Below are 26044 nucleotides of genomic sequence, written 5' to 3'. Positions count from 1 at the left end.
TAGGAGTCTTCTGCATTAGAGCTGATAATTTAATCCAGTGAACCTAGAGAGGTAGGAGAACCAGAAGAGGGTAGTTCATGGAAACTCAGAATGTCAAGAGTAGCTAGTAAGAGGAACAGGCTGTTAATAGTGTCAAATGTTGCAGAGAGATGAAGGATGAGGACTGAGAAAAAGCAATTAGATTTGATGATTAAGAGATCATTGGTACCTGAAGAAACAGTTTTAGTTGAGTGATTAGGTAGGTAGTCATATTGTAAGGAGCTGAGAAATAAATGTTGGAGAAAGTGAATATAAACAGCTTTTCTAAGAATTTGGTTTTGAAAGGGAGATGAGAGAGGATAATAAGATTAAGTTAACTTTTTTTTTAAGTATAGGAGTGACCTGGGCATGTATGTAGGCAGCAAGGAAAGAGCCAGTAGATAGGGAGAGACTGAATATTAGAGAGAGGGAGTCATTATTACAGGGTCATTCTACCAAAGCAGGATAAGCTTAAGTGTACAAATACTGTTAATTGGTCTTGGCAAGAAGAGCTACCTATTCATCAACCAGTATTTCAATATTTTCATTCAGAACCAAATACTGAAATTTGATACCCTGATTCTGATGACCACATCTTCCCCCCTTTTTTCCTTTTTTTGGCAGAGTGAAGCAGGTGTTAAGGAATTTCATATAGTGCAAGTTTCAAGTAACAGCAGGCATTGGAAGTTACAGAAATCTGTCAATCTCTCTGAAAACAAAGGTTTGTAATTTTTTTCTTTTATGGTAAATTCATTTATATTTCCTGATTCTTTTTTTAGAGTCCTAAGAATCAATCACTTGACAAAGGATTTAATCATACTTTTATGGGAAATAAATGACTGCAAATGCCCCATCCCCTCACCTTTATTTTGTCTAGATTCTCTCTTACTTCCCTACTTTCCACATAGTTTTCAATTTCCCTCATTTCTCTAACTTCTAGCTTTCCTTTTAATTTATATATGCTGTTTTCTCATTGCCTTCCTGACTCCTTCTTCTACTGCTCTAACTGGAGCTTGACATTGATTTTGATTGTGGTTACATCTGGGGGAAATATGGTAACCCTCTTCTCTGAGTCTGTGGCCCCTGAGCAAAGTGGGGATTGGGGTGGGGTTTGGATAGGGAAAAGTCCAAGTTGTGGAGAGCCTTAAATGCCTAGCTTAGAAGTTAATATTTTAATCCTATAGCCAATAGGAAACACTGGAGTTTTAGGAAGTGGAGAATGACAGGAAAATTTATCTTGGGTCATTTTGGCAGCTATTTGAAGGATAGGTTGGTAAAAATGAAGACTGGTGGTTAGGGGACCAATTAGGAGACTATAACAACCTTCCAAATCAGCAGCAATAAGAGTATGAACTAGACTGGTGGCTGTTTGAGTTAAGAGGATGAAGTAGGTATAAGAGATAGAGATGGAAATGATAGCACTTAGCAGCTATTTGGTTGAGGGAGAAGGGTGAAGGAGAAAAAAAGTCAAAGATGATAGGTTTGAACCCAGGTGCCTGGGAGGATACTGACTTCTGCTCAAGTTAGGAAGAAAGTTTAGGGTTAAAGTAGAGAGGGTGAAGAGTTCAAATTGGACTTTTGAATACACATTCAATCATTTGAGAATGTTTTCTGTTGCCTCCTAAATACACTTTCCTCCCTTGGGTTTTGAAATTTTGAGATCAGTATTTCTGATTCTCTTCCAACCTCCCTAACCCTTTCTTCTTTCTCTTTTTCACTAATTCCTCATTCTTTTTCTGACACTTTAATATGACCTCCACATCTTCAGTGTTTTGGCCATGCATGGACTTTCCCCACCCCCACACACTTTATACTCTTTCATTTAATTCCATTCTCATGGCTTCAGCTAAATAATCATCTCTATGCAAGAGATGCTAAAATCCTTCTTTCTAATCTGGACCTCTCTTCTGAATTCTATAACTGCATTTCCAATAGGCTGTCACTGCCTTGGTGTTTCACCAGAAACTTAAATTCAAATATATGTATTACATGTGTGTGTATCTCTTTTACCCAAAGCTTGTCTCTCTTTCTTACTTTACTAGCTCTATCAGGAGTGGCACTATTAACCTGGTGTCCCATTGTCAAAGTATTGATTTTCCTTTGAGTTTTGTTTCTCCCTCTTTTTTCAAATCAAATCAGTTACCAAGGCATCAATTTCACCTCCATAATAGTTCTTGCATCTTCTCTTTCCACTGCTACTGCCCTAGTATAGATCCTTATTACACCTGCCTGGACTATTGAAATAGTTCTATGCAACATGAAACATTCTTCCTTGTGACCAGATCTTTTCATATTACTCCTCTGATTAAAAATCTTCATTAGTGCCATACTTCCTGCTGAATGAACTTTAGATTCGCCTGGCATTCAAACCTGTCCTCAGTCTGGTGTCACCCTCATTATTTACTTCATGCTATTCCCCTCCATGTACTCAGTGTCCAGTCAAAATGTATGAACTACTTTTTTATCTGCTGAGCACATCCTGTGTTTTCCTGTCTCTGCCTTTGCTCACGCTCCTTGCAATTCTTGGAATATCTTGAATTTTTACCCATATTTACTTTACATACCTACATTATCAACCTCACCAAGCAATAATAATGACCCTTATCCCAATTTAACTTTATATAACATTTTATTTTTCTGCTGTTATGCACTTATATAGTATTTTCTGTTATAGCTGCTTATCTGTCTCCATGTAATAGATTTGTCAGTTTTGTGAGGGTTATGTGACTAGTGTCTTAATTTTGTCCCTGTAATACCTTGCTGATAGTACTGTGCAATGAGTAGTTAATGAATGTTTGCTGAATTATATTGAACAGGCAAGGCTGCTTAGAGAAGAATAGCTTCTGAATTCCCACACAATCTGTGTAGATTACATGTATTGTTTAATATGAGAAGTAGAAATAAATTATTCTGTCACTCTTTCGTCTCAGAGTTTATTATTCCTATAATAGTAATGTTTTCCTGCCACCCTTCTTCTCTGGATCCCTCTACTACAACTGTTGATTTAGTTCAAAAGTTTGGTTTTAGGTTTTTAATTCTTGAATATTAAATTCCTTCCTTAAATGATTTTTTATTGGCGTGGCACCGAAGAGATAATGTTTTAGGAATTAAATATTTTTAAAAATGACTACTCATGCTCCAGTTTGGCCAAAGAAATCTGAATACTAAAATAGACTTTTGCTAAAATAGAGATTGTTGTATTTCTCTATTAGCAAAACTGATAAACATACCTTTGAAAAAAAATTTTCTTTGTCTTCTAGATTCGAAACTTGCTAGTAGAGAGAGGGGAAAGTTGTGCTTTAAGGCAGTAAGATGTAAAAATTTTGAAGGTAAGTTAATTTTACTTGGTGACACATTTTTCAAGTGAGGTTTTATATTCATGGCTCTGAGATGATATTTGTCTTCCCCTGTTCTTTAGCTGCTGCACAGTCATCAGAAAAATACACATTTGCAGATATCATCTTTGGCAATGAACAGGTATGTTAATTAGCAATATAAAATTATTTTACTTAAATACAGTCATTGTCAAAATATACTTTGTTATCCTGGCCTAGGCAAGCTATTTAGTGCATTGATTTCTTTGCTATTTGGAGTTCAAACACCCTATCATTGTTTGATTTTTCAGAAACTCCTTCCCTATAAACCTTCCTATATCTTCCCCCTCTCCCACATCCCCTTCCCTATGAGTAATTGTGAATAGATGGATAACAAAAAACAATGTCTCCTTCACTTAGTGTGAACTAGCTTAGGTGGATGGATTAATGGGTTTATGACCACAAGAAAAGTGGAAATGGTGAAATGCTTCTAATGTGGAGGATTGAGGAGAACTTTGGTCTGCAGCTTCAAACCATTCAGAAGAATTAGGACCGTAATTATATTTCCTGTAATGATGCAACAAAATAGCTAAACAAGAAGGCAACACAGAAATACTTAAACCTGACTTTCCTTATAAAGGGTGTCCCATAAATCTTAGTGTGGTTTAAATCTTCAACAGCTTAATACTGCACTAAGTCTTTTGGCACCCCTCGTATGCAAAATAAGAGGATTAGAAAATAGAGAACTAATGGAATCAGGAGAGATTAACATCATATGCTTCTCTACTTTCCATTCAGCCTGAAAAACAAAGAAAACAAGTGTGCAAAATGTAGTGTGGTTTCTATGAGTTTTGGAGGATTGTTGGAAATATTTAATGGAAACTATTGAAGAACATCTTTTTTAATATTTCATATGCCTAGGTGTTTAAAACAATAATACTTGGCTTTCTCAATACTGGCCTTCAAACAGGAATGCATTGTTAGAAATTTTATAATTTTTAAATCACTGTGACTTACTAACACAAAATAGGTATAGTCAGAGGAGAAAATAGCTTTTGTTCTTGTTTAAATGCAAGTATAACATCATTTTGCTTTTTAATATATATTAAAATTGCTCATAAAATTGTTTTAAATTGTAAAATACTTTTTAGAAATTTTAATTTTTTGAGGTTCATGCAGTGATATAATTAAACCTAAGAGCAGACTAATTTGCCATGCTATCCCATTAGTTTGTCATTAGGAGTCAGTTATTATATTGACTGTTTACATTATTATCCTTAAGTGAGAAGAACTTAATGAACTTAAAGAACTTAACTTTCTCTTGCTAGGATTGCATCCTTATAATCTAAAAGGGAATTAACAAAGAGAAGTGGAAAAATTTTAACATATACATGTAAAAAATGGAGTACACACTCCAGTAGAAAGCATTCTTCCTGTTAAGTGGCTTAGAAATGGAAGTAAGAATAAGAGAGTAGTTTGGTAGTAGAGCACAGTCCTGAGCTGGGAATGGAAGTAAAAAAAAAAGAGAATAGATCATCTGAGTTACCCCAGACACCGGTTTTTTTTTACCTATTTAGGTGATTATTAGTCACAATCAATATGTGTGTGTATATATATATAAAGTTCTGCTATAATTCTAAATATGTATTAGAGTATGAGTGATCTCTTTAATTTTGCTCTTAGGTCTTTCTTCCTTCTAAATTCTCACCTCGTCAATCCTATTTTTTCTTGTTTCAGGGTAACCCCTACCATCCAATTTCTTTGCTCCTTGGTCTGATTATTCCCAGAAGAAGTTACAAAATGAAGCTATTTAATTCACTAGATGTTACCAATGACCACATAGTTACCAAAAACAATGTTCTCTTTTCTAGTCCTCATTCTCCTTGTCCTCTCTGTAGCCTTTTTGATGTTTGGCCACCCTTTCCTACTGGAAATTTTTTTTTTTCTAGGCTTCAGAGACACCACACTTCCTGAGTTTTCCTCCTAATTCTCTAACTAGTTCTCTGTCACCTTTGCTGGGTAATTTTCCTCTTAACCCTTTAAGATGCATGGTCTCCAACATTGTGTCCATGGCCATCTTCCTTCTTTTGATGATCTTTCTTGGTGAGTTGGCACTGCCTTGGCCTCCACTAATGACTCTTAAATCTCCATGCCTGGCCTCTTGAGTTCCAAACCTTTGTCTCCAACTGCCTGTAGAACACACCTCCACCAGGATGTACCGCCAGCATTACTAATTTAATACATCCAAAATTAAGCTTATTATCACACTCTATTAACATACTTCCTCATTGACTTCCATGTATTTGTCAATGGTACTACCATTCTGTTCCCAAAGTACCTTGCTATAGAGATCCATGTTCTTCAGGTTAGAGGTCATTAAAATTCTAAATTTGACTGCCTTTAATGGTTTTTTTTTTTTTTACATTTTTGTAGTCTTTGTATTATTCTGATTTTGCTTTTGTCACTTTTCACACAGGAGTATTGCTGTGTTTCTCTGAATTTCTCATGTTTGTAATTTCTTATGGCACAGTAGGTTTCCATTATATTGATAAACCATAGTTTGCTTAGCCCTTTGTCAATCAATAATATCTTGTTTTTAGTTTTTTGCTACTATAAAAAAGTGCTGCTGTGAATAGGGGATAGGAACCAAACCTGTGATTTCATGAATTTAGGGACCTCCTAACTGAGAAAACTCATTCTGCCAATGTAGGTCAATAACTTCTCTGCTGCTTGGTCATAGAGAGTTGCCTAGAACATTTGAGAGGCTAAGTGACTTGCCCCAGGGTCACATAGCCAATAAGTGCAAGAAGTGGGACTTAAAGCAAAATCCTCCTGGTTTGGAAACTGACTCTATCCATCTTGTCACACTGCCATCTATACACTCTGCCATTTTGCTTCTATTACTACATCATGCTGAATGGTTTGGTTTATGTGAGTCCTTTCTATCTGATCTCTTCGATGTATATTTCTAGTACTGGGCTAATTAGGTCAAAGTGTTTAAGTAGCTCAGTAATTTTTTTTTATCTTGCACAATTCCAAATTGCTTTCCAGAATAGTTTATCCAAGCGATGGCTTTGTTATCAGTGTTTTATCATGCTTGTCTCCTCATAGCTTCTCCAACATTAATTTCCATTTTCTATCATCCTTGCTGATTTTCAAGGTATGAAGTGAAGCCTCAGGGTATTATTATTTGCGTTTCTCTTTTTCGTGGCAATTTGGAGCATTTTTATGTGGTTGTTGATCTTTTGAAAACTTTTTATTCATATACTTGAACACTATCTCTTGAGTATTGGCACTTGTTCTTATATGTTTTTAGTTTGATTACTAGATTTTTATTAATGGTTGATAAAATCATTTTTCCCCAGTTTCTCTTCTACCTACCTTGATTTTGCTTGTATGAAAGCTTTTGTTTTTCATGTGATTTAAATTGTCTCTTTTAACTTTTATGATCCCTCTTATTCCTTGCTAGGTAAGAAAGCTTACTCTAACAAATCTCTAATGTTTACTTACTCCGATATTTTTTTAATTATTTTTTTTTTTGTAAAACTAGTTTTCCTAAGTAGTTCTTGTTGAACAGAAACTTCTTCCCCTTGTAGTTTGTGTTCTTAGGTTTATCAAACATCTAGGCTACTGAGTTTGATTGCTACTGAGTATTGCTTATTTAGTTTGTTACAGTGATCTACTTTTTATTTTGTGACTAGTTCAAAATAGTTTTGATGATTATTCCTTTGTAATATTGTTGGAGAATTGTTAATGCTGTACCCCTTCATTCCTACTATTTTTTGCTATTTTTCTTGAGATTCTAGACCTTTTGTTCTTCCAAATGAATATTATTATTTTGACCGATTCTTTGCCCCGGTATTACTTTGCAGATTAATTTAGGTAGGGGTGTGTGTGTCTGCCCTGTCCTTCATGCTGCTTTCAGAATAATGCATTAATCTGATTATGTCACTCCTCTGCTCAAACTTTTCAGTGGTTCCCTGTGGTCTCTTGAGTAAAAGTTCAAACTCCTTGGCCTGATGGTGCTACTATACTTTTCAGTTTTATTTCATATAATATTAACATACATTGTCCTTTCCAAGCTACCTGTACTACTATCACTGAATAAAGTCTGTACTTCTGTGCTTTGTACTTTGATAGATTTCAGCCTATCCTTTAAGGCTCTTTTCATATGCTGTTGCCTGTATGAATCCTCTGATTCCTATAGTTTTTACTGACCTTCCTGCATTCCAGTGACACTGGAGACTCTATCTCCAGTCTGCAGGCATCTTCACTGGGTATTTGCTGTGCCTAGAATATTCTCCTTCTGCATCTCTGCCTCCTGCTTTTCCTGGCTTCTTTTAAGCCCCAGTTAAAATCCTATCCTCTGTGAGAAGCCCTTCCTGATCTCCCTTTCATCCTTCAGGCTAGTTCCTTCCCTCTTGATTATCTCCAATTTACTTGTACATATCTCGTTTGTACACACTTGTTTTCATGTTGTCTCCTCCATTAATTAGACTGTGAGCTCCCCAGTTCTTAGCACATTGCCTGGCGCATAGTAGATGCTTAATAAATCTTATTAACTAACTGAAACTTAGACTTCATACACACTTTGCTCTGGACCTCAGGTGTAATTATTATGTTTTATTGTATATCATAATTACTTATGTATGTCTTATTCTCATACTGTAATCCCCCAAGAGGTACCAACTGCCCCTTGCCTGAATTTTCTTCGATCTGTAGTACAATGCTGCGGACATGATAAGTGCTTAATGAATGTAGTATGAATTTCAACTAGGATATTAGATTTCATATAATTATGGCATATTACAAGTTTCCTATCCATTATTTTCATTCTTACCTCAGTCCACTCTCTAATATCCTTACCATTATGTATCTCGCTTAATACCCTTTTCCATCTGATTACCTCTATACTGGCTTTCTTCTGGTTGTTTGAGATGGCAGGTAGACAATTTTTGTTTCTATAGCTTCAGAGACCTCCCCTGGTAGATAGGAAGGAGGAAGAAATGAAGGAAACTAGCATTTACTAAGTACCTGCCATGTGCCAGGCACTATACTAAGCACTTTACAAATATTATTTCATTTGATCTCATAACAACCCTAGGAAATAGATGCTATTATTACTCCCATCTTACAATTTAGGAAATTGAGGCAGAGATTAAGTTACTTGCCCAGAGTAACATAGCTAACTGCCTTAGGCCAAGTTTGAACTCAGGTCTTATTTATTCCAGGCCAGTGCTGTATTACCTGCTCTACTTAGCCATCTCTATGAGGAATCAAACCTCTTAATTAGGCCTGTTTTGCTTATTCTCAGGTTAACACTGAACTTGTTACTGTTTTTTAGGTATTTGAGATACTTTCAGTCCAGGAATCTTAGAAACAGAGAGGTTAGGGGTCAGAATTGTTGCCCTGTACTCACAACTGGCATGTGTCCGTAATTTCAATCTAGTCATTCAACAGGAATACATCCTAGGCATCATGCTGGGCATTAGGGTTGCAAGTACAAAGATAAAACAATCACAGTTCACAAGAAGCTTAGATCTAATGGGGGAGGCAATAAATACATATACAGTATAAATATAAAATGAATAAATAAAAATATATACAAAGTAATTAAATACAAGATAATTTCAAGGAAAAACACTAGTAGCTGGGAGGATCAAGAAAAATTTCCTTCAGAAAATGGGGTTGAATTGTGTCTTAAAGGAGGAGAGGAGCTATGGAAGGGAAGGAGTAAACTCCATGTACCTGGAACAGCCAATTCAAAGACCTGGAGACAAGAGATAGCATGTAATGTAGGGAAAAAAACCCATCAGATTTGACATTTAAGAGACTTTGTAGAACAGTTTCATTTAAGTGATGAAGTAGGAAGCTAGAATTGAGTTGTTAGAAAAGAGAAAGTGGAAACAGCAGGTATAGACACCTTTTCTAGGGGTTTGCCTAAGAAGGGGAAGATAATAATAGGGTGATGGCTTGAGGTGATGATGAGGTCTAGTGAAGGTTTTTTGGCTAATGATTGGGGAGACTTGGACATGTTTGAAGGCAGTAAGGAAGAAACCAGTAGATAGGGAGAAGTTGAAGATGACAGATTAAAGGAGGATGATTGAGATTTCAGTCAGCTGGAGAAGGAGCAGGATCAAAGGCACATGTAGGTTGGTTGGCCTTAGCAAGGAGAAAGGCATTTCATTGTCAGAGACTGGGGGAAAAGAAGAGATAGTGGGAGATGTCAAAAGGTTTGAAATGAAAATAAAGGGGGAAAGAGAGAGCTCATGTTGAAAGGTCTAAGTTTTCTCAATAAAATAAGAGTTGAGCTCCTCAGCTTAACATACAGAAGGGTGATATGTGAGAGGTTTGGGGAGAGAAGAAAAGGTTTGGAGTATTTTCTGTGGGAAGGGACTAGTTGCCTTGATGAATAATATTAGAATCTAGTTGAAGTTGGATAATATGAATTTGTAGTTATCCTCTCATACTGTTTATGTGACTTTCACCAGCTCTACTCAGTGTTGGGGCTTGGCTGAGGATGAATGGCATTAGGACAAGGGAGCAATTGATTTCAAAGTAGTTGGCATTGTAAAAGGGGAATTGATTAACTAGAGGGTCAAGATTGGGAAGAGAAAAAAGTAACATGAGAGCAGGGGTCGAAGCCTGAGAAAGTACTGAGGAGTAAAGGGATTGGAGATCTCAGTGAAGGTAAAGAGCAGACCTAGGATGACTTAGGTATAGGGGAAAAGTAAAAATGTTGTTTTGAGAAAGGTTGAGAATAGAAGAGCTATTGATAATAACAAGGATTTTCAGAAGAGGTATCCATTTTGAGGACTGTTAATAAAATTAGTTTTGCAATCTGTTAGGCTGTGTGTCAGTAGAACATCTATATACCAATAGCCTGTATTGATCTGGAAAGAGGTCAAAGCAGAAGACAGATTTAGAGTCACCCATACAAGATGTACTTAAAGCTATATGAATATTTGAGCTCACAGAAAACAGATTCTTAACCTTTTTGTGTATGTGTCATAGACCACTTTGGCAATCTGATTTAACATCTCAAGCCCTTCTCAGAATAATAATTTTAAATACATAAAAGAGAACACATAGAATTACAAAGGAAACCAATTACATTAACTAGTTATCAAAATATATTTTAAAAAAAGAAAAGTTCACAAGCCTTTCAGGTTAAAAGCCCCTATTATAGAAGGGCATAAATATTCTATGGCTTTTTAGGGAAGGTATGGGATTAGAAGTTCAGTGAAACAGAACACACCAAGTTTAAGCCTTGTGCATTTTTAGTACACAAGAATCAACCTGTCATTGTTAGTATATAATCTTTTTTACTTTTTTAATTAAAAGAATAAAAACACAAACTATAAACTCATATAGTTTTTTAAAAAAGGAAATTTTAGGGATTTTAAAACATTACCTAGATTTTTTTTAATATGGAATTCTAGAAGGTTAACAAGAGAAAAATAATATTATTTTATATAGTTATTACTCATGCGTTTGTTCTTTCAAAACTTTAAATGACCCGTAACTTCTTCTAGCTGTAGATCTATGATGGTGTAAAAAGAGAAAATAAATGAAGGTACCTGTGTTCCATTTGTGTACTATTCCATTAGATATTGCTGGATGTTGTAATTATAATTGAACATTATTTGCCCCACATATAATATGAACCAACACAAAACTATTCTATACATTCTTTTTATTAATTTTCTTAGAAATACATATTTATCCTCCTTGGATACATGAAAATAGAGTAAGGTAGATGTGTAGAATTGGAGGGAAGAGTGAAGCCTGGGGATTGAAATAATTGGTTTCAAATCTGCATGGAAGAACTCCTAGTTTCTTAGGTCTATGACTACTTACCAACTATACAGAGAGCCAGCATATACTGTCACCTATTAGACTTCTAGCTTCTGATTGTCTATCAGCATTCAAGCTGTCATATTATTTTCAAGAAGGTATTTGTGCATATTTTTCCTGTATAAATATAAATTCTAAGAAATGTATATTTTTATTCCATTTAGATTTTAGTAAACAAATTAATAACATTTATTAAACTGTGTTGCTTTTTAAAAATAGATAATAAGTTCAGCAAGTCCATGTGCTGACTTCTTTTTTCGAAGTTTATCATCTGAATTGAAAAAAACACACGCCCATTCATCCATGTATAATTCTCCAGCAACTGAAAAACAGCCCTCTGATGATGCAGTAAGATTAATTCAAAAATGCAGTGAGGTGGATTTGAATATTGTTGTATTATGGAAGGTATGTATCATTACTTTTCTTGAATAAGTATGTTTTTTTTAAAAAATAAAATATGCTTACTTTTGAAGTATTGGATATCTGAGCTGAACAACAAATATTGGCTTTTCTATATTTAATTTTCTGAAGAGTTCCAATTTTAACTTTTATTTTTTTATATAATTCCCCTCAGTCTGACTAGTTTGCTCTCTTTCTGAGACCAATAACCTACATTGCTTCTTGGGTGTTTTTCCCCCTTCCTCAATATTTAGAGGTAAAAAGACAAGACAAAGAGATTTTGAAACAGCAGTTCACCCAATAAATCGATCACAAATGATCATCAGGAATGACAGGACTAAATATCTTGCTTTCAGCAAATAAGGAGATCAACAGGAATTTTCCATTGACTTATATGCAGGTCTTTCTGCTATGACCGTGTATTTTCAGTTAGTTCAGAAAATACAGGTCAGTTGCCCTCCTACAGGAAAGACTTTTCAGGTCATCTTCAAGAATAAAGTTTTGCTTGAAAAACCAAGAGAAAAAGACTCTAAAGACTCAGAATTTGGCCTACATCAGGTGCTAGGATATTTCACAGAAGAAAAAGGAACGGAGAATACTTGAAGCAGTGGGTGATGGGAACCTAGGCTTTCTTAAGAGAAAGCAACTTCTGTGCTACAAAGAATGATGATACAGATCTTCAGGTGGGGTCAAGTGAGAGACATTCAGCGAGAATCAGAAGAGAATGAGACCAAAGAGTTGCTAGTAATCAACTCTTCAGCTGAGATATACCAAAATACCGTATTTTTTACCTAATGTTAACAATAAAAAAGTCTGTTGTCCTGAGCCATATATCCAGGTCCTGCCTGAGAGCCTTCCAGGACTTGTCAAACCTGAGGACTATTGATGATCCACTATTGACCTCTTCTGCATGGGAATAAATAAACTTCCAAAAAGAGTCCTATACTCATTGTCAGGGTTTTCAAAGTTGAGAGGGAGGGGGAAACCTGAAGACTTAGAGAAAGAACTAAGGGGAAGCATAGGTCTTACTTTATCACCACTGCCAGTTGAAGGCAGTGTAAATTATTCTTCTGGTTCTGCTTACCTCATTTTGCATCAATTTATACAAGTCTTGTCCAGTTTCTCCAAATTCTTCAAATTTGGCTTTCATTATAACATAATAGTCCATTACAATCACATATCATAGTTTTTTCAATTATTCCCAAATTACTGGACACCAATTTTCCTTCCTAAAACAAAAAACAACTTGAGTTTTTGAAAACATGGTAGAAGATAAAAGCAAGAGTATGTAATAGAGGTTGAATTCAAAAGGTTATCATTGTTCCAAGCCTGGACATAATTGCTAAGGACAGCAACAGAAAAAAGTCTTTTTCAAGCTATTTTGGGGTAACAACATGGGAAAAACCAAGTGGATGGGAGCCTGAGCTAGTATGGTAGAGTAAGAGGAAGCAATACAGCCCATCTTCTCCCAATAATTGCTCCAACAGTGATCTAAGAATTTCAAATCAATTAGTGTTTGGGAAGTAGAGAAAATAGATAATGGGTCACCTTTCCAGCCCAAGATCACAAATACAACCTATGAGCAAGTGGCCAGGGTAAAAAATGTGGAACATGGATAGCTTGTGATCATAGACTCTGTAACATTTCCAGGACAGGCAGGGTTGCTCTTAGATTCAGCCCCTGGCCTAAACCAATAACTAGGGGTCTGCCAAATGGCCTTTGATCATAGACTCAGCCCTCAGAGCTCAGCATTGCCAACAACAGCAGGTTTCTGGAAGAATAAATAAAAAGAAAAGATTAAGAGCCATTATGATTCTAGAGATGCTTAAGACACCAAATTAGAAAAGGAAAATAATTCTAAAACAATGAGAAAGCCTCAAAGAAAAACCTAGTTTGCCCGCAATATCAATTAAAATCCTTAAAGAAATAATGTAGGAATTAGAATTAAGTTTTAAAATGATATGGAATGAGAATGAATAAAGAATTGGAAAAGAAACGAGAGCTATAGAAGAGAGACTTGGAAAGAGGATTAACACAAGAGGTACAAAACAAATAACAGACTCTGAAAATTAGATCAAACAGAAGTTAATGACAACATAACAAGAAACATGAAAAAAAGGCCAAAACTTGAAGAAGAATAGAGGAAAATTTAAAGTATCATATTGAAAACAACTGACCTGGGAAGATTGAGGGGAGATAATTTAAGAGTCTTTGGACTACATGAAAACCACACAATTAAAGAAAGAGCCTAGACATCATATTTCAAGAAAACTGCCCAGATCTCGTAGAACCAGAGGACGAAGTAGAAATGGAATCCACCAGTTACTGCCTGGGAGTGGGGGGAACAACTCTAAAAGGAAAACTCCCGTAAACATTATAACCCAAATCCAGAGATTCTGGGTCAAAGTGAAAATACTGCAAGTAGCCAAAAATAAAGAGGTCACGTACTAATAAACAACAGACAGCAGGCATAATAGATATTTATTAAGTGCTTGGGTGCCACAAACTGTGCTAGGAATGCAGAAACAAGCAACAAAAGAGATCATTCTTGCTCTTGTGGAGCTTACTAATTCTAATGGGAAGACACTACAGAAACAGCAGCTGAAAAGGGGTTGTGAGGAGGAAGGTACCAAGTGAATGAGCATGATGGAAGAGTCTGGTTTGCAGCCTGTTGAGAAATGAAGACATGGCTAACCTGCACAACTTCAAGGAAGGAAGGAGCTCTTCCTAGTTGCCTGTACAAAGTACCCATGTTCTAAGCACTCAGGTTGCTATCCCCAAAATGCAAAAAATTGAAACAGTCCCTGTTCTGAAAGAGCTCATGGTTTCATGAGAGGGACAATATGCAAACAAACATTCAAACAAAATATATACTGGAAAAATGGGAAATAATCTCAGAGGGAAGGCACTAAGGCTAAGGAGGACTATAAAAGGCTTCTTGCAGAAGGTAAGACTTTGAGGGTTAGGGTTCCAGACATCGGGCCTAGCCAGGAGATGGCGTATCTTATGAGGAACATCAAAGAAGCCATTGTCACTTGGTTGTAGATTTTGGACAAAAATAAAGACTGGAAAGATAGGGAATGGGTTATGAAAAGCTTTAAAAGCCAAACAGAGGATTTTATACTTAATCCTGGATGTAATAGGAAACTGCTGGAGTCCGTTAAAAAGAGGGATAATATGATCAGTCTTACACTTTGGGAAGATCAGTTTGATAAATGAGTGAAGGATGTACTGTAGTAGGGAGAGACTTGAAGCAGGAAGACCAACTAGCATGACATTGCAATTGTCCAGGCATGAAATGATGAGGGCCTGGTCCTAGAATTATAAGTATTGGTAGTGTCAGAGGAGAAAAGGGGGTATACGTGAAGATAGAAGGAACAGGATATAGCAGTTGAATGGATATAGGGTGAAGTGTGAAAGAGCAAGGAGTCAAGGATAGTACCTAGGTTATGGACTAGAGGGTGGTCATACCCTCAACTGGTTTAGGGAAATTTGGATGAGGGTAGGGCACAGGAGGAAAAAAATTAGTTCAGTTTTGAACATGTTAAGTTTAAGATGTCTATGAGATATCCAGTCAGAGATGTCCCATAGGGAGTTGGAAATGAGAGGTCAGTGGGGAGCTGGACAAATGTATCTGAGAATCATCTACATAAAACTGATAGTTGAATCTTTGGGAGCTGATAAGATCACCAATAAAAACAGCACAGAAAGAGAAGAGGGACTGGAAAGAGTCTTGGGGGACCCCCATGGTTAGTAGGCTTCACCTGAATGAAGATACAGGAAAGGAGACTGAGAGGAGGCAATCAGACAGGAGAGAGTAGAGTCTTTAAAATGTAGAGAGAAACATGGTCCTATAATTGCTCTAGAAACACTGCTTGAATTCAGCAGGAATGCAATAGAAGGAATGCTTGGGGAATGAAGTCATCACCAAACTAGAGGCTGGTAATGATTGGCATTTATATAATGCTTTTAGGTTTGCAAAGTGCTTTACATTCATTGTCTCATTTGAGCCTCACTACACCTCTAAACATATTTCTTTGCAATTTTCAATGAAAATGTTTTGATCTTTTAACTCCTGAGGAGAATAGAATGCCAGCACAGACGCATTTTGCTAATTTTCTGATGATTGATGAAATTAGTTATAATGCCTCTATCATTTTGTCAAGTTTACAGCACAGTATTTTGCCATTCTTGATATTGTGAATAAATTTAGATAATCCTTTTGTGTGTTGTGTCTTACAGGCCTATGTTGTGGAAGACAATAAACAACTCATTTTGGAAGGCCAACATCATGTTATTCTTCGAACTATTGGAAGAGAGGCTTTTTCATTTTCTCAAAAGCAGGTAATTTTTAAAGTGAACTGACCAGACTGTGACTTGGCATAAGAGTTTCTGGCTGTTAGTTTCCAACCATACTTTTCTTCTATTCAAAAACACGTAATCAGCATTCATTATATTTTGTCTTAAGCACAGACATAGTATAAGACGATTAAATGTCCGTTTCTATGATATGTTATCATACTGAATTAGGTATCTTACCAATGAAAGTTAACATTAGCCAAACTTGTGTTTATCACACAGGCTCACTAATTAATGTTTATTTCAGCAACAAGTGAAGTGAATTTTTTTTTTTTGCCAGTAAAATGAACTTAGTTCACCTACTTAGTTCACTACTAGATGCTGTTGTATTTCAACAACAACAACAAAACCAAACTTCTCATAGGCCCAACTTACATTTTTTTTTAATGTTTTAAACATATAAGGGCATATGAGACCAGTTCAGCTTGGGCAGTAGAAGCCATTAGCTGAAAATGATTCACATCCAGGAAAGATCTTGAGCCTCACAGAACCAGAGACACTAGAGGGCCTGAGCCAACTGAGACAGATCTATCAAAGATCACACACAGATTCATTAGAGGTCATGAGCCACAGTATGTCAGAATGGGTTTACTCCCATCATCCATTGTTTTGCTCCTACTTGACTGCTGAATGTTACTAAGGAAAATCTTGGACTTATGCTAACTTTGTCCATTACAGATTTGTGTTAATTAATGTCAGCTGCCTTATTGTTGCATGGCATTCTATTTACTCTTCCTTGATTGAGTCTCTGTCACATTCTCTACGGTGATTATTTCAGATCTTCTCTTCTTTTCTCAACCCCCAGATACCCTTTCCTTCATCTGTCATTATAAAAGCATTTATTAAACACCTACTATATTCTAGGCACTAGGGACACAAATACAAACAAAGAATGAAATAAACCCTACTTTCGTCAAACTTATATTCTCTCTAGGGAGACAACAAGTACATATATAAGTATATACAGAATAAATAAAAAGAAGATAAATGCAAAGTTAAATTCAAACTAGTTAAATACCAGGTAGTTTAGAAGGGATGGCATTAGGCATGGGGATGGTCAAGAAGGGCTTTATGTAGGAGGTAATGCTGGAACTTCATCTTCAAGGAAGAGAGGAATCCTGTGAACCAGAGGTGAGAAGAGATGGCATTCCAGATGTGGGGCACAGTCAGTGCAAAGGCGTGGAGATAGAGGTGGGAATTTTATGTGTGAAATAGGGAGATCATTTTGGCTAAATCTTAGAATACAGGAAAGAGAATAATGTACAATGAAAGATAGGTTGGGGCCAGGATGTGAAGGGTTTCAAAAACCAATTAGTGGATTTTGTATTTTATCCTGGAGGCAGTAGTGAGCCTTTGGATTAGATTGAGTAGGGAGTCATACTGGCAACTGCGTGTAGGCTGCACTTGTGGTAGAGAAGTCATTGCAGTCATACAGGTAAGAGGTGATGAGTATTTGAGCCAAATTCATGGTTGTATGGGTATAGAGAAGGAGTCAGATGTAAGACATATGGAAGGAGAAATGGCAAGATTTGACAAATTTTTGGATGTGTGAGGTGAGGAGAACTTGAGAATATTACTAGGATTGTTGTTGTTCAGTCACGTAATTCACGTCCCAACTCTTTGTGACACCATTTGGAGTTTTCTTGGCAAAGGCACCAGAGTGGTTTGCCATTCCTTCTCCAGTTCACTTTACAGAAGAGGAACTGGTGCAATCAAGGTTAAGTGACTTGCCCAGGGTCATACAGCTAGTAAGTGTCTGAGGTCAGATTTGAACTCAGATGAGTTTTCCTGACTTGAGGCCTGGCATTCTATCCACTGTACTGCCTACCTTCCCCATTACCAGGGTTATGAACCTGGAAAACTGAAGGAAAAAAAAATGGTAGTTTCTTTTGACAGGTATAGGGAAGTTTGGAAGAGTGGTCAGCTTGATGGGAAAGATAATTTATGAGCTCTCTTCTGGCCACTTTTAGCTTGAGATGCCTCTGGAATATCCAGTTTGAAAACTTCAGTAGGTATTTTGGTATTGTGGAGACAAGGCTCAGTATAAGTTTGACTTTTGCTCCCTCAAAATACTTACCTGTGCCATTCCCTCAAACTCTTCTACCTCTGCTCAGTTGCTGAGGTCCATTCCAACTCATTCGCCACTTCTCACTTTCATAGACAAAAATTAACTTCATTTCCTTACCCTTTTTTCACTGCTTTACCAGTTGCAGTCTGGTCTCAGACCTCACCACACCACCACACAACTGCGTTCTCCATGTTGCCAGTGATCTGTTAATCTCTAAACTGATGGCCTTTTCTTAGTCCTCATCCCCTGTCCTCTCTGCAGCTTTTGGTGCTGGCTGTCTTTCCCTTCCCCTTGAGGGCAGTGAGTTAGGATAGTTGCTGGAGTAGAGAGAGGGCTAGACTTGTAGGCAGTGATACCTCCATTTAAATCCTGCCTCTGACCCTTCATGTTGTGTGACTGGGGCCAAGTCACTTACCCTCTCTGATATTTAAAGTCCATTATAACTTCGCTCTCATCTACCTTCCTAGACTTCAGTGCACTCCTAAATTCGATACTTCGTATTTCACTAATGTGCTTATTAGCAGATCAGTCCTGTTTTCTGTAGGGACCTTTTCCTGAATTCCTAGGTGTTAGTACTTTCTCATTCTTCAAACTGTATCTTTTTTTTTTAACTTGATCAGTATATATATGTACTCTGTCCTCTAAGTAGAATATCAGCTTGAGGGCAAGAATTACTTTATTTTTTGTTTCAGTATTTTAATGTTATTTCCAAACATTCCTTCTGCTCTTGGTATTTTAATTAGCTGAGGCTTTGTTTTATTTTCCTTCCCTAGGAACCACCAGAGATGGGACTCTTAAAATTTACTCGGCCAGAAAACACTGTGGTTCCCACAAGACCTACAGTAGAACAGCTATCAAGTCTCATAAAAACTAGTCTTCAATATCCAGAGTCCTTTAATCATCCATTTCATCAAAAAAGGTCTGAGATGTATTCAGTGTTGATAGTTGAAATTTTACTACACTTTTTTTTTTAAATAACAGCTCTGTTTATGTACTGATTTTTGAAATGATAGAGTAATAAAGTTTGTCCAAACATCAATGAGAAATTTGGGGGTACATTTTTAAAACTTTATAAATAAATGTCTCAGAAGCACTTGACATTACCCAAATTAATACTATGGATATTGTGGCCTTATTAAAAAAATAGCAACCCAGAAGTCTCTACATTGAAAAGAGTCAAAAGAAAGAAAACTCCTTTACAGGATTTATTTCATTTGTAGTTAATAATGAATAAGTAGAACCTTTAAATTCTTAGTTCTAAGAATCTTCCAACAGCTGAATTTAGAAAACTAGTGACATTTATTTAAAATATATTGAACAGTAGTCAATAATCAGTAAACATTTATTAAGTACCTACTATGTGTCAAGCACTGTGCTAAACTCTGGGGATGTGGACAGGAAAAAAAAAAGGACAATTCCTGTCCTCAAGAAGCTTATAATCTAATGGGGAAAGACATGCAAAAGGTGGCTGAATGGGGGACAGGGTAGGGATGGAGTGGTAGAGTCATGACCAAGCAGTGCCGCTGATGGAGAATGAAACTAGGCAGGAAATTCTGAACTTCAGTAAAGGGAGGTTTTGGGAGGAGTTTATTACTCTTCCCTCCAGTCAGAGGGGAGAAGCCCTTGAGGGTGCCATGGAGGCGTTGAGTATCACAGCTGAATCAGTCTCCATGATGATTAGATTTCAGATGATGACCTTATCCTGGGGGAGGTATGATTTTTGTGGAGTCCACACCAAGCAGAATCTCTGACAGGAAAACGTTAATTGAGCAATTTTAGCTAATTTAGCAAATTTAGATTATGAATTTGTAGTTTTGCTTATGCAGCTTATATCTAAAAGGTCAACAAAGGACTCCAGAAGTCAAGGGTAAAGACAGATTGGATCTGAAAGAGTCTCAAATGTGATCTACAAGGGAGGACAGGTGTATCCGATATCTGTCATTGCCATCCCTTTATCTTTGTTGTCCCATGTAAACACTAATTATAAAATCATTAATGAATCAGATCTTTAAGTTACTTGTTGGTTTTTGTTTTTGTTTTTTCCAATTGGCAAGGTTTGTCTTTACTGGCTTAATTTTATTCATAATTTTTAAAAGTATTTAAAGATTTTTAAAATAATTTTTAAAACATTTTTGAGGCTTTATGCCCAATGAAATAATCCTTGAAAAGAGTCTCAGTGGATGGGTGTTTATAATCCTAAGGAAGTGCCTTTTTTCATAAGATTGAGAAATGTTTATAATTGAGAGATTATAAGACTCCCTAAAAACATAAGAATATAATATATTTAGAAGGATTTCAAGCTTAGTAAGATGGATTCACATAAAATGATTGTTTTCCCTTTATTTAACAAACCCCTATTGAACATGTATTATGTTCAGGGCAATTTCAGGCCATCCTGCCTGACCTAGCAGTAACCTCATGCAGTCACCTGGAAATTTTCTCAGCCCTAAGCTTCTGGAAGACTTAACTCAGCCTTGAACCACCAGATGATAAGCTTTTTGGGCTATTGCTACTCACTGTAAAGGGACTGGAATACCCTTGTGAATTACATCATATATTTTTGAATAGGAAGAATCCTCCCACTAAGGGCTGGTTTATTATACCACAGTTGCACCTCTTCTCTGAAAGGAACATAACTATTTGCACACAGTCTATATTCACATATTCTCTTCTTGCTTAGGCTGTAAGTAATTGAACATTTTTTTGGCACCAGCCTTCCTCCTCCTTCTTCTGTCATTCCATAACATTTAATTGGCCCCAAACCTTCTACCTGGGAAGGGTTCGGTAAATGTATATTGAACTGAATTAACAAAGAGAGCAGAAATAGTGGTGGATTCCCACAGGAATTTCTAGATGAGTATTTTTTTCTTCTACTAAGCTTTTTGGGGAGTTACTGTTTGCCTCTGTTCTGTTTTGGAGGTTTGGAGGTAGAGAAAAGCAGGAAATGCCTTGGAAGTTCTTACATTTTTATTTTAAGATTATTAAATATAGCAGTTAATTGAATGAACACATTCAGCTATTTAGATGTGCTAATGTATGCATTTTTTCATCAGTAATATTTCTCATCGAAAAGGTTTGTTTTGAGTGACTTTACAGCTGGCTCATTATTTGAACATAGATTAGTTTAAGATCTCTATATGTTGGTTTTTTAAAAATACAAGTTCTTTTTTTATTATTAAATACTGCCTCTATTTCTAAAACAAAAACATGTTCAATCCTTTTTCCTCCTCTCTCGTAGCCTTTGTTTAGTACCAGTCACCCTCTTACTTTCCAATTGTTCTCAGACGGATGTAGATGTAATCATTGATCTGCGACATAAAGCAACAAGGTAATGGTTTTCAAGTGTAAATTTCCTAGCAATTTAATGTATAGTATAATTGAAGATAATTAAGTTTTTTTTATACAGGGTGTCCCAAAAATCTTGTAGTTTTAAGTTAAAGCTAAGGGTGTGTAGGTGTTGGGGGTAGGAGTTGGGGAGGTTCGTGGTGAGGAGCAGAACCACTCTTATTTCCCCTCCTTACATGAATATATTAGGCATTTCCTTTTGGTTAAGTAGTATATATAGTAAGATAAATTCTAGAAGGAGTCAGGAAACTTAGGTCTGGCCCTGGTACTTCCTAGCTGTGACTTGAGACAGTACTTACGAAATTTCTCTGGTTCAGCAAATTTATAGGATCTGTATTTAACACTGTCCTTATCTGTACAATGGGGATAACAGTATATCACCTGCCTTACTGAGTTGTTGTGAGTAATTCTGTGAGGAGTGCTTTAAAGCTCTGTATAAAAGTCTCATAAGACTTCTTCATCTTCCATTGTTATAGAGCAATAAATCAGTTGCCCTTGGAACAGATGAGGTGAATTTTAGCAAAAGTCTCAAAAATGATGGATAGTTTTTGTTAAAAATTATACCTCAAATAAAGATAAGCTATCACCTAACCACTTGGTATTTTTGTAAGTAAAGCTTGCTTTGCACCATTGTGCTAAGCTTAAAAATGGAAAATTGGGAAACAAAAGATTTAGGATCAATTGTTGAAACTTGCTGTTAATCTTTTGCAAACAAAACAAATGGAGTTGTTAGCTCTCATTTACTTCTTTTTCAGCCCAGAAGCACTGGAAGTCCATGGTTCATTCACGTGGCTTGGGCAGACCCAATATAAACTACAGCTTAAGAGCCAGGAAATCTACAATTTGCAGCTGAAAGCTTGCTTTGTTCATGCAGGTGTCTATAATCTTGGAACTCCTAGGGTATTTGCCAAGTTATCGGACCAAGTGACATTATTTGAAACAAGTCAGCAGAGCTCCATGCCCGCACTGATCATCATCAGTAATGTGTGACCACTTGCAAATTTGTACTGGAAACCAAAAGAATCAATTTTATTTTGCTGAATGAATCTTGCAGCAGTTTTGGGGACATCTGCCATATTACAAAAGATGGTATAGGATCACAATAGCAAATATTCAAGCCTCTTGTCAGTTTATGTTTATCGATGCAAAGCACGTTGGACTGAGAATGCATAGATTCTTTTTTTGTATTTTTTTCAACTCTGGTAATAATTTAAATATTCAAAATACAGATTTTGAACATATCCATGCACCTTAGGCCCTGTCTTTAAAAAATTAATGATTGACTGCTGTAACAGCTTACAGGATGGTGCATATTAGTGGCCGTATTAGGAGATAATTTCAGAAAAATGGCCTTCGTTGGCTATGCTGTTCTTAAGCCATTAGTCCCTATAAATTCCAGCTTTACTGTGAAGTTTACTATAGAGTGTTAAATACAAATTCTGCTGTTCTCACTTTTCACAGTTCTCAAAAATCAGTTTTGGCCCTATGTTATAAAAGTCTTCACATTTAAGTATTCAGTGGACCTTTTCACTTATACATAACTTTGTACAAATTAAGTTTCATCTGATGCTTTGAATATAATTTTAGAAAGAATTTGACCTTTTTTTTTTCATTCATCTCAGTACAGAATGCACTATTTCACAACCATGAGATTTTTGTCATTTAAATTGTCATTCACTTTATTATGTAATTTAACAACTGGGTTGATCTGTTTAAAATATAAATCTACTCAAGTTAATTAAAAGTAAGCTTTTCAAGAAATGTATTATATTTATAACAAATGTACTGTAAATAGAATAAAGCGTACATCATATTCACTGTATAGGCTCTATCGAATTATTTTGTTGTATTTATAGGAGGAATTACTGTGTGCTACATTTGTATAAATGATATGATGTACAAGCCAATCGTTTTAGTATTGTCACCTTGTGGAGAGCCAATTTCAGTGTAAGAGCAAGCACTATTCAGTTAGATATTCCAATATAGGTAGATGTTAGTCTTCAGGAAGAAGTAAACTCTTGAGAATAATTTCCAGTTGCCTGAGTATTTAGTTTTTGAACCTAGATATTTACTGAAAAAGGTTCTTCTTTCTGTAGGATAGGAAAATACAATGTGGGCCTTAACAGTGATAATAATAATAGTCATACTTTCTTTAACAAACATACTTGAATTCACACATCCAAATAATAGATGTTGTCTCCTTCAAAGTGTTCATTTTGAGAGACTTATTCCAGCAGTTCTGACCTTGCCCAAGACAAGGGCAGGGATTTTTAAAAATTTCCTTTTTTGGAGTTATCTATAGTACATTCTTTTAAATATTTGCTGTGGTGGCAAATGAATCCTTTTGTGGTGGATTTCATTTTGGGGGGGAAAAAAGCAAAAGGCATGAAGTACCAAACCTAGTAAATGAAGTAGGTTATTAATAGACATTTTTGGTTAAAATTTGAATATAATGTGATATTCATATATTACTCATAAACTGGCTCTAAAGATCCAAAAGAGGGTTTGTAGAAATATTCTAGGCAGTGTCATCAGCATAACTGTATTGCTTGTCAAAATGACTACTTTGAAGGACAGGACACATTTGGATAATAATGCCACCTTGGTATAGAACTTTAAGCTCAATTAAAAGTTTTGCACAAATTTGATCCTGTCATCATTGAAGTAGGTAGTTACAAGTATTGTGCTCATTTAAGAGGATGAAGAAACTCATGATGTAGAGAAACCAGTGGCGTTGGTTGTCCAAGATGCCCCTGTAGGTAAGTGTCAAACATAGAATTTTAACTTGGGTCTTCTGACTCTCCTGGATATACCAGGAATGGTAGGTTTTCTTAGTGATGTTTATCTTGTTTGTTGTCCTATATAGAAATAATTAGTTGATATTTCTTTGTCAAGCCACTGTTACTATAAAAAAATGTTATTTTTTTAAAGTTTTCCCAAGCTCTTCTGATATTAAACCATCCCCCTCCAAAAAATCTGTTGAGTTATTTATTATATATGTCATGAACAGACACTGCAGATGGATAATCAAACAGGCCCCAAATTTAATATGAGAAAGAAAATAGACTGACTTGCATTTTCAGTAATCCCAAAGTGCTTCCTGACCAAAAAGTTCCTAAACTTCACAACATCTTTCACACTAGCTGGACAAGGCACAACAATTGATGCAAAAAAAAAAATTAAGATTTTACTTTGAAATAATTTTCATCCTATTTTCTATTTTCTTTGATATAGATTTTTTTTTGATGCACTGCCTCACTTGATTCAGCTTCATCCTTTGAGGTACTGTTCAAATTTCAGTTCTTCTAGTGTTAATACCAATTACCAATGATCTGATATGATTGAGAAGTCCACAAGCATTTATTAATCACCTGTTATGTGTCAGATACTATGCTAAGCACTAGGGATACCAAGAACGGCAAAAAACAGTCCCTGCTTTCCAGAAGCTCACAGTCTAATGAGGGAGATAACATACAAACAATTATGTACAAAAAAGATTACACATATATATGTATTTGTGAACGTATATACACATTTGCAGTATATGTGTGTATATATGTGTGTGTTTATATATGTTATATGTACATATACATATATACACATGAAAAATGAGAGATAATCTCAGAGGGAAGGCACTAAGATTATGGAGGACTGTAAACTTATTTATTTATTTTTTTGCAGAAGGTGGATTTTTAGCTTAGACTTCAGGGAAGCCAGGAGAAAGAGGTGAGGAGGAAGTGAGTTCCAGGCATGGGGGACTGCACCCTGATAGGGTGGTAGTGTCTTGTGTGAGGAACAGTAAGGAGGCCAGTGTCACTGAATTATAGACTGTGGGGTTGGGGGTGGGGAGGAGTGGTGATAAGGGAATAAGATTGGAAATATAGGAAGGAATCAGGTCATGAGGGGCTTTAAAAGCCAGACAGGATTTTATATTTGTTCCTGGATGTTATAGGGAGCCACTGGAGTTGAATGAATGGCAGGAGGAAGGGAATACTGTGGTCCAACTTGCCCTTTAGGAATATCAATTTGACAACTCAGTGTAAAGTGGACTAAAATGGGGAGAGACTAGACGGTGGCCTCAAGGCTGTATGTGGCCCTCTAGGCCCTCAAGTGTGGCCCTTTGACTAAATCCAAACTTCACAGAACAAGTCCCCTTGATAAAAGGGTTTGTTCTGTAAAACTTGGACTCGGTCAAAAGGCCACAGGTTACCCACCCCTAACTTAGGAACTAACAGGCTATTGCAGTAGTCCTGGCCTGAAATGATGAGGGCCTGCTTGTCAGAGGAGAGAAGGAGGTGTAAATGAGATGTTAGGATGGTAGAAGTGATGGGACATGGCAATGAATGGGACTGGGTAAGAGAGTGAAGAGCGACACCTTGTTGTGAGGGTGGATGAGTGGGAGCAATAGGAAAATTAGGCAACGTCAAGGGCGGAGGGGCAGGGGGAGGGGGAGATAGAGTTCCGTTTTGAACATGTTGAGTTTAAGATGTCTCAGATGTCCACTTTGAAATGTCCAACAGGCAGTTGGAGATAGAAAGTTGGGGGGGGGGTGTTAATCATTTGAATAAAGATGATAATTCAATCTATGAGAGCTGTATAGTGTAGTATAGTATAGTATAGTATAGTGGGAGAAGGGAAGACCCAAGACAGACGGGAGCGGAGATGTACTGGTAACTATTTAACA

At 36.4% G+C, this 26044-nt stretch overlaps 1 protein-coding gene across 3 annotated transcripts in view; it reads left to right on the top strand.

Annotated features, from left to right (window-relative positions):
- The window catches only part of TRAPPC8 (trafficking protein particle complex 8), a 132152-nt gene extending 108970 nt beyond the window's left edge, over window positions 1-23182 (top strand). For all 3 annotated transcript variants that reach the window (XM_036757723.1, XM_036757715.1, XM_036757729.1), the window contains 8 exons: window positions 643-739; window positions 3279-3347; window positions 3437-3495; window positions 11409-11594; window positions 15831-15932; window positions 18789-18934; window positions 21254-21343; window positions 22116-23182. In XM_036757723.1, the coding sequence (XP_036613618.1) occupies window positions 643-739; window positions 3279-3347; window positions 3437-3495; window positions 11409-11594; window positions 15831-15932; window positions 18789-18934; window positions 21254-21343; window positions 22116-22350 (984 nt within the window). In that variant the 3' untranslated portion in view covers window positions 22351-23182. The remainder of the gene's footprint in view (window positions 1-642; window positions 740-3278; window positions 3348-3436; window positions 3496-11408; window positions 11595-15830; window positions 15933-18788; window positions 18935-21253; window positions 21344-22115) is intronic.
- The last annotated feature ends 2862 nt before the right edge of the window (window positions 23183-26044 follow it).

The sequence above is a fragment of the Trichosurus vulpecula genome, chromosome 1, assembly GCF_011100635.1.
Source record: "Trichosurus vulpecula isolate mTriVul1 chromosome 1, mTriVul1.pri, whole genome shotgun sequence".
Lineage (NCBI taxonomy): Eukaryota > Metazoa > Chordata > Mammalia > Diprotodontia > Phalangeridae > Trichosurus > Trichosurus vulpecula.
Note: the sequence above shows the minus strand (reverse complement) of the source record. Positions and strands in the feature narration are given on the sequence as shown.